This window comes from Myxocyprinus asiaticus, chromosome 1 (genome assembly GCF_019703515.2).
Source record: "Myxocyprinus asiaticus isolate MX2 ecotype Aquarium Trade chromosome 1, UBuf_Myxa_2, whole genome shotgun sequence".
NCBI lineage: Eukaryota > Metazoa > Chordata > Actinopteri > Cypriniformes > Catostomidae > Myxocyprinus > Myxocyprinus asiaticus.
In genome coordinates this window covers 64,149,706-64,165,077 of record NC_059344.1, presented here as the reverse complement: position 1 = coordinate 64,165,077, position 15,372 = coordinate 64,149,706, and the positions used below count along the sequence as shown (strand labels likewise).

The following is a 15,372-nucleotide window of genomic DNA, read 5'->3' as shown; positions in this document are numbered from 1 at the left end:
TGATATGCATTTTCAGCTGTGAGACCTTATATGGACAGGTGTGTGCCTTTGCAAATCATGTCCAATCAATTGAATTTGGCACAAATTTGATTTGCCTCCAATCAAAGTGTAGAAACATTTCAAAGAAGATCCAGAGAATTGGGATGCACCTGAGCTAAATTTCAAGTGTCATAGCAAATGGTCTGAATACTTATGTCAATGTAATATTTCAGTTTTTTCTTTTTAATAAATTTGCAAAGTTATCAAAAATCAGCTTTTTGTTTTGTCATTATGGGGTATGGAGTGCAGATTGATGTGAAATTTGTTTTTATTTAAAGCATTTAAGCATAAGGCTGCAACATAAAATGTGAAAAAAAATGAAGGGGTCTGAATACTTTCTGAATGCACTGTAGATGCTTCACCACTCTTTACTATGTTTTCATGTATAACAGTGTTGTAATGTTGTGCTGGGTATCAGGCCGGTGATCGTGGAGATCCCTCACTTTGCAGCTCTGAGAGGGAAGGAGAGAGAGCTGGTGATCTTACGCAGTGAGACGGGAGAGAGCTGGAAGGAGCATCACTGCGAGTACACTGAAGAAGAGCTCAACCAGATACTCAATGGCATAGATGAGGGTGAGTAGAATTATTATTATTATTTAATTTTTTTTACTACATTAATAATTATTTTAACTGGGTTAAGGTTTAAGCAATGTAATTGGTTATGTTGTACTGAACAATATTGAACAACAGTGTTGGTAGTAACATGTTTCACGTATTACAAAATTTGATTACTTTGCTGAAAGTAAAAATAATACCTCTTTTTGGTAATAAGCAATGTGCTACTTTTCTATATAATGAATTTATTTAGTGACAAATACAAAGCATTCTCCATATTCAGGACTGGACCCACCGGAGGAGCTGGAGAGAAAGCGCATCTGTCGCATCATCACTCGAGATTTCCCACAGTACTTCGCAGTGGTGTCACGTATCAAACAGGACAGTAATCTGATTGGTCCAGAAGGTGGAATTCTGAGCAGTACGGTAGTCCCACAAGTCCAGGCTGTGTTCCCAGAGGGAGCGCTCACTAAACGCATCCGTGTTGGCCTGCAGGTAACATGGGTACTGTTATCCAAACCGAACCACAGCTGTGCTGGTATTCGGAACAACGGCTCTCTTGCCTGTTTTGATATTGGTTAATTAACGTCCAAATTGTGCAGATGTGTAGTCTTAGGCAAATGGTTACTAAATTTTGAAGAAGCTTTATATATATATCACACACACACACACACACACACACACACACACACACACACACACACACACACACACACACACTGGTGGCCAAAAGTTTGGAATAATGAACAGATTTTGCTCTTATGGAAAGAAATTGGTACTTTTATTCACCAAAGTGGCATTCAGCTGATCACAATGTATAGTCAGGACATTAATAACGTGAAAAATTACTATTACAATAAAAAATAAAAAATGTTTAGAACTTCTTAAACTACTTCAAAGAGTTCTCATCAAAAAATCATCCACGTGCAGCAATGACAGCTTTGCAGATCCTTGACATTCTAGCTGTCAGTTTGTCCAGATACTCAGGTGACATTTCACCCCACACTTCCTAAGATCCATAAAAAACTTTTCCAATTATCTGTTGTCCAATGTCTGTGTTTCTTTGCCCACTCTAACCTTTTCTTTTTGTTTTTCTGTTTCAAAAGTGGCTTTTTCTTTGCAATTCTTCCCATAAGGCCTGCACCCCTGAGTCTTCTCTTTACTGTTGTACATGAAACTGGTGTTGAGCGGGTAGAATTCAATGAAGCTGTCAGCTGAGGACATGTGAGGCGTCTATTTCTCAAACTAGAGACTCTGATGTACTTATCCTCTTGTTTAGTTGTACATCTGGCCTTCCACATCTCTTTCTGTCCTTGTTAGAGCCAGTTGTTCCTTTGTCTTTGAAGACTGTACTGTACACCTCTGTATGAAATCGTCAGTTTTTTGGCAATTTCAAGCATTGTATAGCCTTCATTCCTCAAAACAATGATTGACTGATGAGTTTATAGAGAAAGCTGTTTCTTTTTCACCATTTTTGACCTAATATTGACCTTAAGACATGCCAGTCTATTGCATACTGTGGCAACTCAAAAACAAACACAAAGACAATGTTAAGCTTCATTTAACGAGCCAAATAGCTTTCAACTGTGTTTGATATAATGGCAAGTGATTTTCTAGTAACAAATTAGCAATTTAACATCATTACTCAAGGATAAGGTGTTGGAGTGATGGCTGCTGGAAATGGGGCCTGTCTAGATTTGATCAAAAATGACTTTTTTCAAATAGTGATGGTGCTGTTTTTTACATCTGTAATGTCCTGAGTATACTTTGTGATCAGTTGAATGCCACTTTGGTGAATTAGAGTACATTATTCCAAACTTTTGGCTGCCAGTGTATATGTATGTGCATATATATATATATATATATATATATTGTAGTTTTGTTCACTTTACTATTATTCTAAAATATGGAAAAGAATCATAATAAAGAATTAGAAGTTGTGTCCAAACTAGGGATGCAAATTTTAGTAAATTCTTTTAACCTAGTATTATTAACCGATAAGCCATGAATCAAACAAGTGACCAAACAGGCATGACAAAGGTCTATTCTGGCTGAAACAAAACAGGCTCATATGACAGATGTACAATTTTAGCAATAGTTATGACATCAACTTTGAATGAACAACCGTATATTACGTCCGTATATTTCATAACAAGCCATTATTGAATGGATCGCTTGCACATCCTATTAACCTACGAGGCAATAATTTTTGGCAGTTTAACAATGGAAGAATAAAAACAGCCAGTCTACCCACAAATTGTGCTGCTGGGCAATCCTAATCATTTTTGTTTAGAAAAATCATATACGTGGGCAGCGGTCAGTATGGTGCAACACTGCCGGTTGACGGTAAGCCCGGAGACTGAAACCTGCTCCAAAGGCACTGATGCGGTTAACTTATGCGGGACAGCGCTGGCTTAGCGGTTAAGGCTCTTGGTTATTGATCAGAAGGTCAGGGATTCAAGCCCCAGCACTGCCAAGATGCCACTGTTGGGCCCTTGACCCTACCTGCTCCAGGGGTGCTGTATCATGGCTGACCCTGCACTCTGACCCCAGCTTAGCTGGGATATATGAAAAAAAAAAAAGAATTTCACTGTATATGTGCAAATGTGTGATAAATAAATATAATTATTATATGCTCTTAGATGTCGAGGCATGCAGATGTTTATTTTTTATATGGTATCAGAACATGTCTTCACGGACTAAATTATCCCACAGCGCACGCTTTATATTTCCTTGTCGTTCAGACTGAGAGGAAGCTAGTGGTTAAAGTGTTAACAGAGCCCTTGTGTGTACATAAAATACCCTACGTGATACACCCGTCAAATTACCTCTGTTATTTCTTTAATTAACCTCTCAGTTAGTTTTTAACCGATATTATTAGCTGAACAAATTGTTAATGCCGGTTAACCGTCTACATCCCTAGTCCAAACGTTTGACTGGTAGTGCTGAGCTAAAATTGTCATTGTGGTCTTCGTTCTTTGGTCAGTCTCAGCCCATGTGTGTGGATGTGGTGAGGAAGATCTTGGGTAATAAAGCCACATTCAGTCCTATAGTCACTCTGGAGCCTCGAAGGAGGAAGTTTCATAAACCCATCACCATGACGATCCCTGTCCCGATGAGCTCTGCTGACCAGATCCACAGCGGGTTTGGAGGCGGCAATACACCAACATTACGCTTGTTATGCAGCATCACAGGTGTGAAAGTACACATGGATTCACACATTCACAAACTTAAAATGCTTTGCATTTGTTCTATATGTGCGAGACATCCATTAAAGGTGTAATTTTGAATATTTAAATTTCGTTTTTCTCAACTTTATATGCAGTCAACTAAAAGTAAGCTATTTGTAGGTTGATTATCTGAAAAGTGTAAACACTGTGACTGTGGATATTTTAAACATCTGTTTAAGCATCCTGACACTGTAACATAACCCAGATAGCACACTGACATCTCCGAGATGTCTGTTTAAGATCTTTTCATCTGGTAAGCATCGCAATTTAATTAACATCTACTTAACATCTTAAAAAGATTTACAAACATTCATAAACATCTCTAAGACATCTGCTGAATGTCTTATTGACATCTGATAGGAAACATCTTATAGACATATTGTAGATGAGCAAACAGCCTAAATAGTCTTCCAGATGTAAAAACACACATCAAATAGACATCTGGGTGATGTGCGTGTGCTATCAAGGAAGCTTGTCAAAATTAGCAACATTTATATGTGACAAAATAAAGCAGGGGAATTGAATAAGTAAAAAGAGAACATGAACTTTCAAAATAAAAGACACAAGCCTTGAAACAATGGAAGATACTGTATCAAAATTGAAGACATGAAAATGTCCAATAATTGTAGTTTTATATTTAACATTTATGCATTTTGTAATCAAAACCTTGTCTTTTTACTTGTGTAGGTGGGACTACTCCTGCTCAATGGGAGGATATCACTGGGACTACACCATTAACTTTTACCAATGATTGTGTGTCCTTTACAACAAATGTATCTGCCAGGTATGATCTCTGCTATACACACAAAAGCTAGAATACATTTATTACATATATACAGTGACCCTGAAAGGTATTTAGACTAGACTTCGACTGCTAGTGGAGTTTGCAGATACTGATAACTAAGAAGGTGGAAAAGGCCAATAACCGATTAATCGGCTGATAGTTTTAAAATCAATGTATAGAATTTAATAAGCATTTCTTAGTCTTTCCTTACTACTGTATTTGAGACGGACACAGACACAAAGGCTACAAGAGTAAAAAATGAATAAAATCCTAGAAGTAGTTTATTTTTCAACCAAAGTCCCTTTAATAAGGTTTGGTGTATAGTGTAGGACTTTTAACTACTGTATGAACAAGCCCAAGCGGAGACTTGGCTCCATTACAATATTTTAGTAATAACAAAATTAAGTTTTTTCTAGCCCATATATTCACAAGGTGAATATATATATATTTCACCAGATGAAGTTTAATGAGGAATAAGAATTCCACACAATGTATGTACTGACGGGGGACGTTTATCTATATAGTCACGTTTCTCATTGCATTCCCTCGCTTCAATTTAAAACAATTGAATATCGAATCAAAATGTAAAAATGTGCATTGGAATGGGGCCTGAGTAGCTCAGCGAATATTGACGCTGACTACCACCCCTGGAGTCGCGAGTTTGAATCAAGGGCGTGCTGAGTGACTCCAGCCAGGTCTCCTAAGCAACCAAATTGGCCCAGTTGCTAGGGAGGGTAGAGTCACATGGGGTAACCTCCTCGTGGTCGCTATAATGTGTGGTTCTTGCTCTCGGTGGGGCGCGTGGTGAGTTGTGCGTGGATGCCGCGGAGAATAGCGTGGGCCTCCACACGCACTTCGTCTCCACGGTAACGTGCTGAACAAGCCATGTGATAAGATGCGTGGATTGACGTCTCAGATACGGAGGCAACTGAGATTCGTTCTCCGCCACCCGGCTTGAGGCGAGTCACTACGCCACCACGAGGACTTAGAGCACTTATGGGAATGGGGCATTCCAAATTGGAGAGAAAAGGGGAGAGAGAGAAAAAAAAATGCATTGGAGTGAGGATACAAATATGGATGAATATTGTCAAAGATTGTATTTAGATACAACAAATCTCCACAAGGTGTTAGTGATTGCTTTTATGTCACCTATAGAGGCCGCTGTTATACTGAAGAACAAAGCTGTTTTAACTGTAGAATCATCCAGCGCCAGCCACAGAGGAACACATGAGGAATGATAATAATAAAAAAAACCTATTGGCAACTACCGGCAGATATTTTTGCAAAACCGATAACCGATTGTTCCAAAAAGCCTCTATCGGTACAGATTAATTGGTCAAAACCAATATATTAGTCTACCTCTAATTTAGACATTTAAGCCACACTTACCCTAAAAAATTTATGAATGTCATTGTGGTCGATAACAAAGTATCAAGTGACATTTATTTAAAGAAAGATAGCACATGCACACTGAAATACTGTGGTTGCTCTACTAGGGAGCCTGTGTGAACTTGAGGGAAATGGACATCATACATCTGCTAAGTATCACCTTGACACCAGTTGCAAGTAAATGCAAATTTTAGTTCTGAGAAATGATCTAGCATCATGTGTTTGCAGATGCCACTTGATGGTTTATTTTACATAATGAAATTCATACATTTTTAAGTGTGGCTTAAGGATCAAAATACATTCTGGGGTCACTGTATATGCATTTGTTTTGTAATGTCGGTTAGTTAAGATTGACAGCATTTATAACCAGTTTATTTTGTGATTTTCAAGAAGGAATTGTCCTATTGTAAGAGCAAATCTTGTTTGATGCCCAAACAAATTTTGACCAATATCCTCTCTTTATCTTTACATCATCAGATTCTGGTTGGTAGACTGCAGGCAGGTGCAGGAGTCGGTTAACTTTGCCACTCAGGTGTATCGAGAGATCATCTGTGTACCATACATGGCCAAATTCGTCATCTTTGCCAAGACGCACGACCCTATTGAGGCTCGACTGCGCTGTTTCTGTATGACTGATGATAAAATGGACAAAACGTTGGAGCAACAAGAGAACTTTACAGAAGTGGCACGCAGTCGAGATGTGGAGGTGGGTGATAGACAGGGCCTGGACCTCCAAACATCTACACTGTTGCATTTAACTGCATTTTACAGCGGCTTGAAACACGACTTATCCAATCAGAATTTAGAGTCAGTACTATCCATTTGATATCTGCCTTTATGTAATGGTTCATTAATTATTTCGAAAGATTTCCACTCTAATATTGACCTAATGTAATCTGATCTGTAGGAGTTTGTAACTTGGACATTGTCGATATGTTGCATTATAGGTTCTAGAGGGAAAGCCTATCTTTGTAGACTGTTTTGGAAACCTGGTCCCCCTGACAAAAAGTGGCCAGCATCATGTCTTCAGCTTCTACGCCTTTAAAGAAAACCGACTGGCTCTTTTTATCAAAGTGAGTCAACTATAAGGAATGGATAGATTAAGTTATTATTCAGCAGTTATACCTTTTATAGAAGTAGGTGATCTTTTAGAAAACTTTGCATTATTGTGTCCTTGGTAAATTACTTGCAGATACGAGACAACACGCAAGAGCCTTGTGGACGATTGTCCTTCACGAAAGATCCAAGATCTTATAGGAGTTTGACTCATGGTGCCATATGTAATCTAAACATCACACTACCAGCTTACTCGAAGGTAAACTCATGCTACTACTCAGGTTACAGAAACTGGATTTTTGGCTGAAATATTTAATCTTAATTTATTTTGCAATTATTCATTTGCTGTCAGTTTTCATGGCAGGTTTGCATGCATTATTTTGTTCACTTTGTAGCCATGATATTATTGTTGCATAGTTTTATATAAAATTCAACTTATGAGAAACTTTGTAAGACATAGTTGGAGTGTTACAAAATTGAATTTGTCAATCCTGTGCATGTTGTAGCAGATTTGAGTTGTGCATTTTGTGTCATTCTTTTGCACCTAACCCCTGTCACGCCAAGCCTCATTGGCTAGCCTCAAATATGTTCTGTTGCTATGGTAACTGCTTTGCCTGCTCTCTCTATCCCCTTCTATCTTTCCTGTCTCTCTGTCCTTCTATCTTCTCTTCCTCCTTTGCTGCTTCTTGCTCCTTAAAGGAATCAGATTCAGATCAAGAACCTGATGAGGAGGTAACTGCGTTTTTGCACTTTGCTTAACATGAGGCCTTTCGCTTTCTTCCCATATCTCAGTTCAAAACTCTGTCCAGTGCCACTTTAAAAATTATCATTGTTCTATTGCACAGAGATAAGTGTGACCAGTAAATGTGCATAAATGTTTTGAAACACTTTGGATTTGCATGAATGGCTCCTTAAATGTGATTTGTTTTTTTAGCTGCCATTCCTGCAAAAAATTTAATCCAGATCATTTCAAAGGGTTTACACACATTTTCTCACTACTGTACTTTTTTTTTTCATAGCTGTGATAACTGTAATGTTATCACCCAGACTACTTGTGTAGAGTGCAGGGTTAAATAGCATTAAGTAACAAAGTAAAATCTTTTTAATATGTCTGTTCATTCATAGCCTGCATACAATTGAATTTTCTTCACCTGTTTCTCTTTACAGACAAGCCGAACACTTGAGAAATGTAAGATATCTAGTATAATTTATTAAAACCTGCTGTTTTGTACCTGACGCTTTAGCACGAAACATACTAACTGAGAATGTCACCACTGTTGAATATCTCACAAAGCATGACATTAACATTCTATAAAATAATCATGTGTGACATTGTGTTTGTATGAGTTAACTAGTTAACATTCTTTCTCTGTTTAATTAATTTTGTGTAAGTGTAAGGCTTAACATTCTAACATATGCCTTATTAAACTCTTATTTTCTTACTTGTGTATTTGTACATTACAACAAAAATAAACATTCAATTATAGACATTAATACCCACCACCAACCTTTCACTGTTTTGGCTATAGACATATCCATTAGATTTATTTTTACTGTAGTTTCCTCCAGTTATGGAAATCTCTAAATACAGTGAGAAATTCATGAATTTTTGAACAAGGTACATTTTATTAATACTGTGGTGATGTTCATGTTTTCAACTGTTTTAGAATCCTGTTCCCTTCATTAAATGCAATAACAATCTGCAAAGCAAATTATGATTCCCATCCAAATCTGTAGGTGTGCACTTCCTTAGATCCTTTTTTTTTATGTGCATATTTTCTGCAAAAATCCTTGTCGTATTATTTTTACACATACATAAAGCCAGTCTATTAAGAGGATTCCCTTTTTATCTAAATGTATGACAAACAAAACATTGAAGTGTTCATTGTGTTTTTGGATTACCTATTGTGCAATTTTCTTTCTTTTTCTTTTTATTGATTAAATTATGTGTGCCATCAATTGCATAAATAGGCCTACTGATTATATTGGTTCATGAATTGGATATGAATAGATTGCATCAGAAAATATGAATCATCACACTATGTAATGTGAGCTTTAAGCAAACTACACTATATATACATTAGGCAAGTATGCAGATGAAAGTAGGAATAGTTTAAATTAAACACTTACTACACATTAGCATGTTAAATAACCCCAGTGTACCACAGAAATAACAACTTATGCAGTGTTTTGAATGCTGTCTTGGATGTGTGAATGATCTTTTAACACAGCTCTTTGTAAAATACTGTCCGCCATTACCACTCCTAATCTGAAATTAATTTCAAAATGTCACTTTCAGTTATGATATAAAGATTTTTGTTGTGTATTGAAATGCATTTATTTCCACATTTAGTTGCATATCACTGGCTTTCTTTTTTAAAAAGGAGTTGTTTTGTTGAGTTCTCTTTTTCTCTCATTTTTTTCCTCTGTAGTCATGAGTTATACATCTTGAGCAATCTTGAAAATTCTAGTTTGTGTTAGTGTTCTTCAGTATATGTCAGAGTGTTTGGGTTGACTTATTTTCACCTTTTTATCACGTTAGTTTGTCTTACTTTTTGTTTGCGTGTGAGTGTGCTGCTGAACAAAATGTGGATAAGCAAGTATTTCCTGCTTATTCTTCTCTTGTCTTTAAGGCTTGGTTAGTATTTGCTTTGCAGTTGTTATTCTCCCATTTGTCCAGTAGACCCTCTACTTATCCTCCCACTTTTCACTTACCTTTTTTGACATCTTGATGCCTTCTGATCCTTGATATTTTGTTCAGAATTTATCCCTTATCTCCTTTTCCAATCTCTGTCCCTTTAATTTAAACTTTGGTTAATTTGCTCCTTAAATGTCCTGTATCACAAATGCAAGATGATGAAGACACTGAAACTTCAACTGAAACATTCCTGAAAACACAGTTGATTCAAGACTCTCCTGCTCTCGCAAGTCCAGATTTACTCTCTGAAGTCTCAGAGATGAAGCAAGATCTTATTAAAATGACTGCTATTCTGATCACTGATTCTTCTGAGAAAGAAAGTCGTATTCAAGGGGATTATTTAGATAAGGGGGCGGAGGAGGTGTCAGCAGAACCTTTTGAAATAATGGAAAAGGTCAAAGAGGATTTGGAGAAAGTTAGTGAAATTCTGAGGAGTGGAAAATGTGAGAAGGAAGAGTCCACCATGACAAAGAGTTGGCCGTATAGGAAAGATGAGGGCTGGGTTCTCCTAACCGACACTGAAATTGAAGAAGCCAAAATGATGGCTGACTTTGCATCTCAAGAATCACTTCTAAAGGAAGTTAGAGTCAATCGAGGGTCACAGAAATCAAAGGGTGCTAGGGACATTTCTGGCATGCAGACTGTTCCTGGTGTTGAAGTTAAGGAATATCTATTGGATGCGCCTGAAACATCTAGGACTGTATCCCAAGAAACTGTGTCACAGCAAGGGTTCACTGAGGTTGTTCTGCGCAGAGGTGGTCAAAAAACTTTTGCAACAGTAGCAAAAGACTCTAAACCTCATACAACAGAAGTGAAAAAGCCTCTCAGAAAGAAAGGCCCTCAAGGACACACAGATGAAAACCAGTCAAGTAGTACAAAAGAAGGCATTGTCAGTAAGAGCACTGGGAAGTCTTCTGAAGGAGATTCCCTACTGTCTACCCCTGAAGACCAAAAAAAATCTCCTGTGTCACCAGTGGTTGAGGAGACACCAATTGGTTCAATTAAAGAGAAAGTTGAGGCTCTTCAAAAGAAAGTAGAAGAAGAGCAAAAAGGCCATAAAAAGCAGATAGGCCAGAAAACACCATATAAAGCAGCTGAAAGCAAAGCATCCTCTGTTGTCAAAGATCATAAAATATCAGGCCAGAAAAAAACATCTGCTTCACCCCAAAAACAGACACCTCCCAGATCACCAAAACCTGAGCCTGAGAAACTAGAAGAAACTATGTCTGTAAGAGAACTAATGAGAGCATTTCAAACTGGCCAAGACCCCTCAAAGAGAAAGTCTGGCCTCTTTGAAAACAAAGGACCTTCCAAAATGAAATGCTCAACCAGTAAACCAGAGGCCCTACTCACAAAGTCAGCAAGTCTTCACCAAGAACCCTCACATGAAGTGTCTCATAATGTTGTGAAGCCTGAAGACCACCACAAAGAAAAGAAACTCAAAATAAATTCACAATCAAAGCTCTCTAAAGACTTTAGAGAAGATACAAAAGCAGATCAAACAGCAATTTCTCAAAATGTGTCAAAACACAGCAGATACCTTTTACCTGATAATGGTACAGAGGACAGCTCTGACAGCCTTAAACATGAAGGCTTGGTCGACTCGCCCAATGCCAAAGTGGAAGCCTCAGTGAGTTCTGAGGAAAGTTACAAATATGAGGGCATGGTTGAGACTCCAGAGACAAGCCCTGAGAGCTTTTCATTATCACCCAAGAAACCAGCTCAGTCTGTGCTCGGAAAGACCTCAAAATATGTAGCAGTCACTCCTAAAGGCAAGACATGTAAACCGTCTGTTTCCTTTTCTACTGGGGTGAAGACAACTGATGAAGCTTCAATTAGTTTCCCAGCAGTGGATGATCCTACAAAAAGTGAGTCCATGTGCATTCCTCATGACAAAGTTGTTACATTTGGGGATGAAACAACATCTATTGCTAAAGACATTGTTTCTGTATCATCCAAGCCCTCTAAATCCCGAAAACTGACAAAAAGAGCATCTGAAACATTAGAGAGCTTTTTAAGTGATGATGAAACCTTTGATTGTCAGCCACCACCAACCTCTACTGACTCCCTGGCCTCAAGGGCAGCTACAAAGGATCATAGTGGTTTAGTGCTGACCCTTAGACACCAAGATTCAGAGACCCTTAGTCCAGTAGCTGATGACTCTTTTACTATTAGCCACAAGGACTCTTTAGAGGGTAGTCCTTTGATGGAAGACAACTCTTCCCATAAAACCCCAGACTCTATTGAGCCTAGTCCAACAAAAGAATCCCCTTGCCGTGACTCCTTAGAAAGCAGTCCCATAGAGCAGAAAACCATCCTGGCTTTTCTACCTACAGTAGAACAACACAATGTGACCACAGCGCACCTGACATCCTCCAAAGCCCCTGAAATTCCCCCAGACAGTTTGCGTAGTAGAATGCTCAGAGAACAGGAGGGTAATGCTGATGGAGACAGTTGCGAGCAGACGTCCCTGATGACAAGTTCTGGTAAGAGTCCTCTCTCACCTGACACACCAAGTTCTGAAGAGGTAAGTTATGTGGTCAATCCCAAAACCCCAGATCCCATGGTCCCGATTGTTCCCTTTAAGCCAATAGTAATTCCTGAGGAAGCAGTAGAAGATGAATTGAAGTGTGGCCTGACACAGAGGAAAATAACTCCAGAGGAAGAGATGTTTAAAATGGCTGCCAAAATAAAAACATTTAATGAAATGGAACAAGATGAAAAAGAAAAAAAGAACATTAGAAAAGATAATGAGTTCTCTCAGACCTTGGTAGAGTCTGATGCAGGAGATAACAGCAACAAACTGTTTGGGCTTTCATCCAAACATGAAATGTCCTCTGTGGATAATGTTGGCTTTATTGAGCCCAAACAAGCGTCAGAGGTAGCACGATCTGTTGAACCCATCATTAAAGTACAACCTCACTCTCCTTTTCCAGCAGGTAAACATAAGAGCCCCCAAACAGCTGAAGACATTCACCAAACCATGACCCACAGTGCAGCATCTTTGGCTGAATCAACAATGGGGACACCTCTGTCTGTCTCAGACAAGCATACCTTAAAACCTCAAGCCCCTCATGAATCTCACAGTGAGAAATTTAAGGACAAAGAATGTATTAATTCAGAGTTAGTGCAGTTGAACAAAAATGCCTCTATTGGCAACAAAGCGGCTGCAAATAAAACTGATGAACAAAAAGAGGAAAACTTAAAAAAATTCAAGGGAAGTCAAGAGATTTACAGCCATGAACAGCAAAATGAAGCAGATAATCGCCAAAAAGTTGACAAATCGCATAGTCAGGAAGAACGTAATGTAACAGATGAGGTTAAAGGTGATTACATGAGGCATAAAGGGACATCTTTTGTAGATATTTGTAGTGGCAGCCATGACATTGGTTCTATGCCAGTTGTAATTGGGCAAACAAAAGAAACATTTAAACCAGAAAAAGGTATTTATGATGACACAGAGGAAGATGATGCTGAGGAGGAACCTCCTAAGACTGAATCTAGAGGAGTTACAGCAAAAGCAGACACAGATGCCTGGAGTTCAATGCGTGAGAATGATGAAGCATTTGCAGCAAGAGTCAAAGAGGAAGAACAAAAGATCTTGGGCCTGGTGGATGATCGGCACTCCCAAGGGGCGTCTCCAGACACAACCCCAGGAAGAACACCTACTGAAGAGGGTACACCGACAAGTGAACAAAACCCTTTCCTCTTCCAAGAGGGAAAGCTTTTTGAGATGACGAGAAGTGGTGCGATAGACATGACAAAAAGGAGCTATGAGGAAGAAGAGTTTGCATTTTTCCAAATTGGAGATCAACCCTTTGAAGAGGGCATAGCAGAAGTAGGAGGGGATGAACCTGGTAGAGCGCCCAGAGATGCAGTGAATAAGACTGGCTGCAATCTCTCCTTGCAGATTAAGGCAGAGGAGGATGATAATCTCTCTATAGAGGCTACAGATTTATCTGTCCATCCCTCAGCTGAATGTAATTTGCCTGCAGATACAAAGTCAGATGCCTCAAAGACCAGAACCCCTATTAAATTGGATGTTTCTGGCTTAACCAAATCCTCAGAGAAAGACCAAACAATTACAGGAACAGTAGACGTTAAATCAGACAAAGAAGTGAAAGAGAGACATTTATTGTCTTATCCTGGTTCTTCTGACACTGTCATAACTAATATCCAGACCGCAGTGTCAATAGTTACTAGATCAGTTTGTTCCCGACAGGACCAAGAGTCCTCAGATTCCTCCCCAGAGGATCAGCATTTAGTTATAGAACTACCTAAAACCCCTGAAAAGACCTCCCCTACCTCAGAATCCCAAAGTAAACTTGCCTCCAAAAGTCACATTGCAGCCTCTCCATCATCTGCAACTAGAAAATACATATCCACCTCCAAAGAGGAGGAGAAACCAAAATCTAGAATTCCCATTAAGGCCAGCTCCCTCCGGTCCGAATGTGGTTCTGAGGCATCTGTGAAGCATGTAGAACCTGCTAAGGATAAGAAGTCAAAGTTGCAAATAAAACCTGAATCAAGGAGAAAGTCTGAGACAGACACAGGTCCATCCATAAGCTCCAGCATAACAAAGTCTTCCAAAGCCAAGAGCTTCTGTGAAAGTGGTTCTACCAAGACAACAACCAAAAAGAACCAGGGTTGTCCAAAAAGCACTGACTTGTCCAGCAAAGTTAAAACTCTACAATCAAGACTACCAGTCAGGGGAAAGCCTGGCCAGCCAATCCAAACCTCCACACCACCAAAATCAAAAAAGGTCCAGCCCACTGACACAAACAAACAGTCTGTTGCATTTTTTGAAGAGATTAGTCATGAGGCAGCTAAGGTAGTGGAGAGTTTGGCTCAGGCAGAGAAAGAAAAAGAGGGGGCTGGTGCCTTATCTAATGATGAAAGCAGCACCACTGATGCCTTAGTAATAGAGGGTGAACCTTTCCCTGACATGCAAATACCTTTCCCTGAGGATCCTTTGGTCATTAAGCCTAGATGGGACGACCCTGATGAGACGCAGATGGAACGAATCCCAGCTGATAAAGTCCGAAGTCAAGGTATCCCCCATCTCTTGGGGCCCATTCTCTCTTTCTCATCTGCCTCAGCTCCTCAGTGATGAAGGTGCTGCCTCTCTGTCTTGTAACTAAAGCTTCAACTCTTCGTGGTGCTTCTGTGATGTTTGAGCTGTGTTTGTGACTGTCTCTTTTCCTTCTATGTGTCTTTAAAACTCATGATTAGCAATAAAACAGAGGAATCTAGTTTTTTTGCTAGTTTAGTCATTGCAAAAAGTTTATGACATATTTATGGTGATATTACATTGTATAATTTTGAATTTACAAATCCTGGGACGGTTAATTATATATTTGTTCATGTTTGATGGATTGCACATTGATTTCTCATTGCTTGAGACATATATGACATGGTAATGATTTCTACTGCATAAAGGTTAAAGAAGTGATGGGTTACCCAAAATGAATTTTCTGTCATCATTTACTTACCCTTGTGTTGTTCCAACCACGTATGACCTTCTTTCTTCTGTGGAACACAAAACGAGATGTTCGGCAGAATGACTGCCTCAGTCATCATTCACTTTCATTGTATGGAAAAAAGATGCAATGACAGTGAAT

At 38.9% G+C, this 15,372-nt stretch overlaps 1 protein-coding gene across 1 annotated transcript in view; it reads left to right on the top strand.

Annotated features, from left to right (window-relative positions):
* The window catches only part of LOC127423106 (ankyrin-2-like), a 101,739-nt gene that overhangs the window by 68,748 nt on the left and 17,619 nt on the right, over positions 1-15,372 (top strand). Inside the window, exons 30-39 of the mRNA XM_051667201.1 lie at positions 458-612; positions 878-1,089; positions 3,581-3,788; positions 4,512-4,608; positions 6,475-6,703; positions 6,945-7,070; positions 7,190-7,312; positions 7,753-7,785; positions 8,221-8,242; positions 9,907-14,802. Of these exons, the coding sequence (XP_051523161.1) occupies positions 458-612; positions 878-1,089; positions 3,581-3,788; positions 4,512-4,608; positions 6,475-6,703; positions 6,945-7,070; positions 7,190-7,312; positions 7,753-7,785; positions 8,221-8,242; positions 9,907-14,802 (6,101 nt within the window). The remainder of the gene's footprint in view (positions 1-457; positions 613-877; positions 1,090-3,580; positions 3,789-4,511; positions 4,609-6,474; positions 6,704-6,944; positions 7,071-7,189; positions 7,313-7,752; positions 7,786-8,220; positions 8,243-9,906; positions 14,803-15,372) is intronic.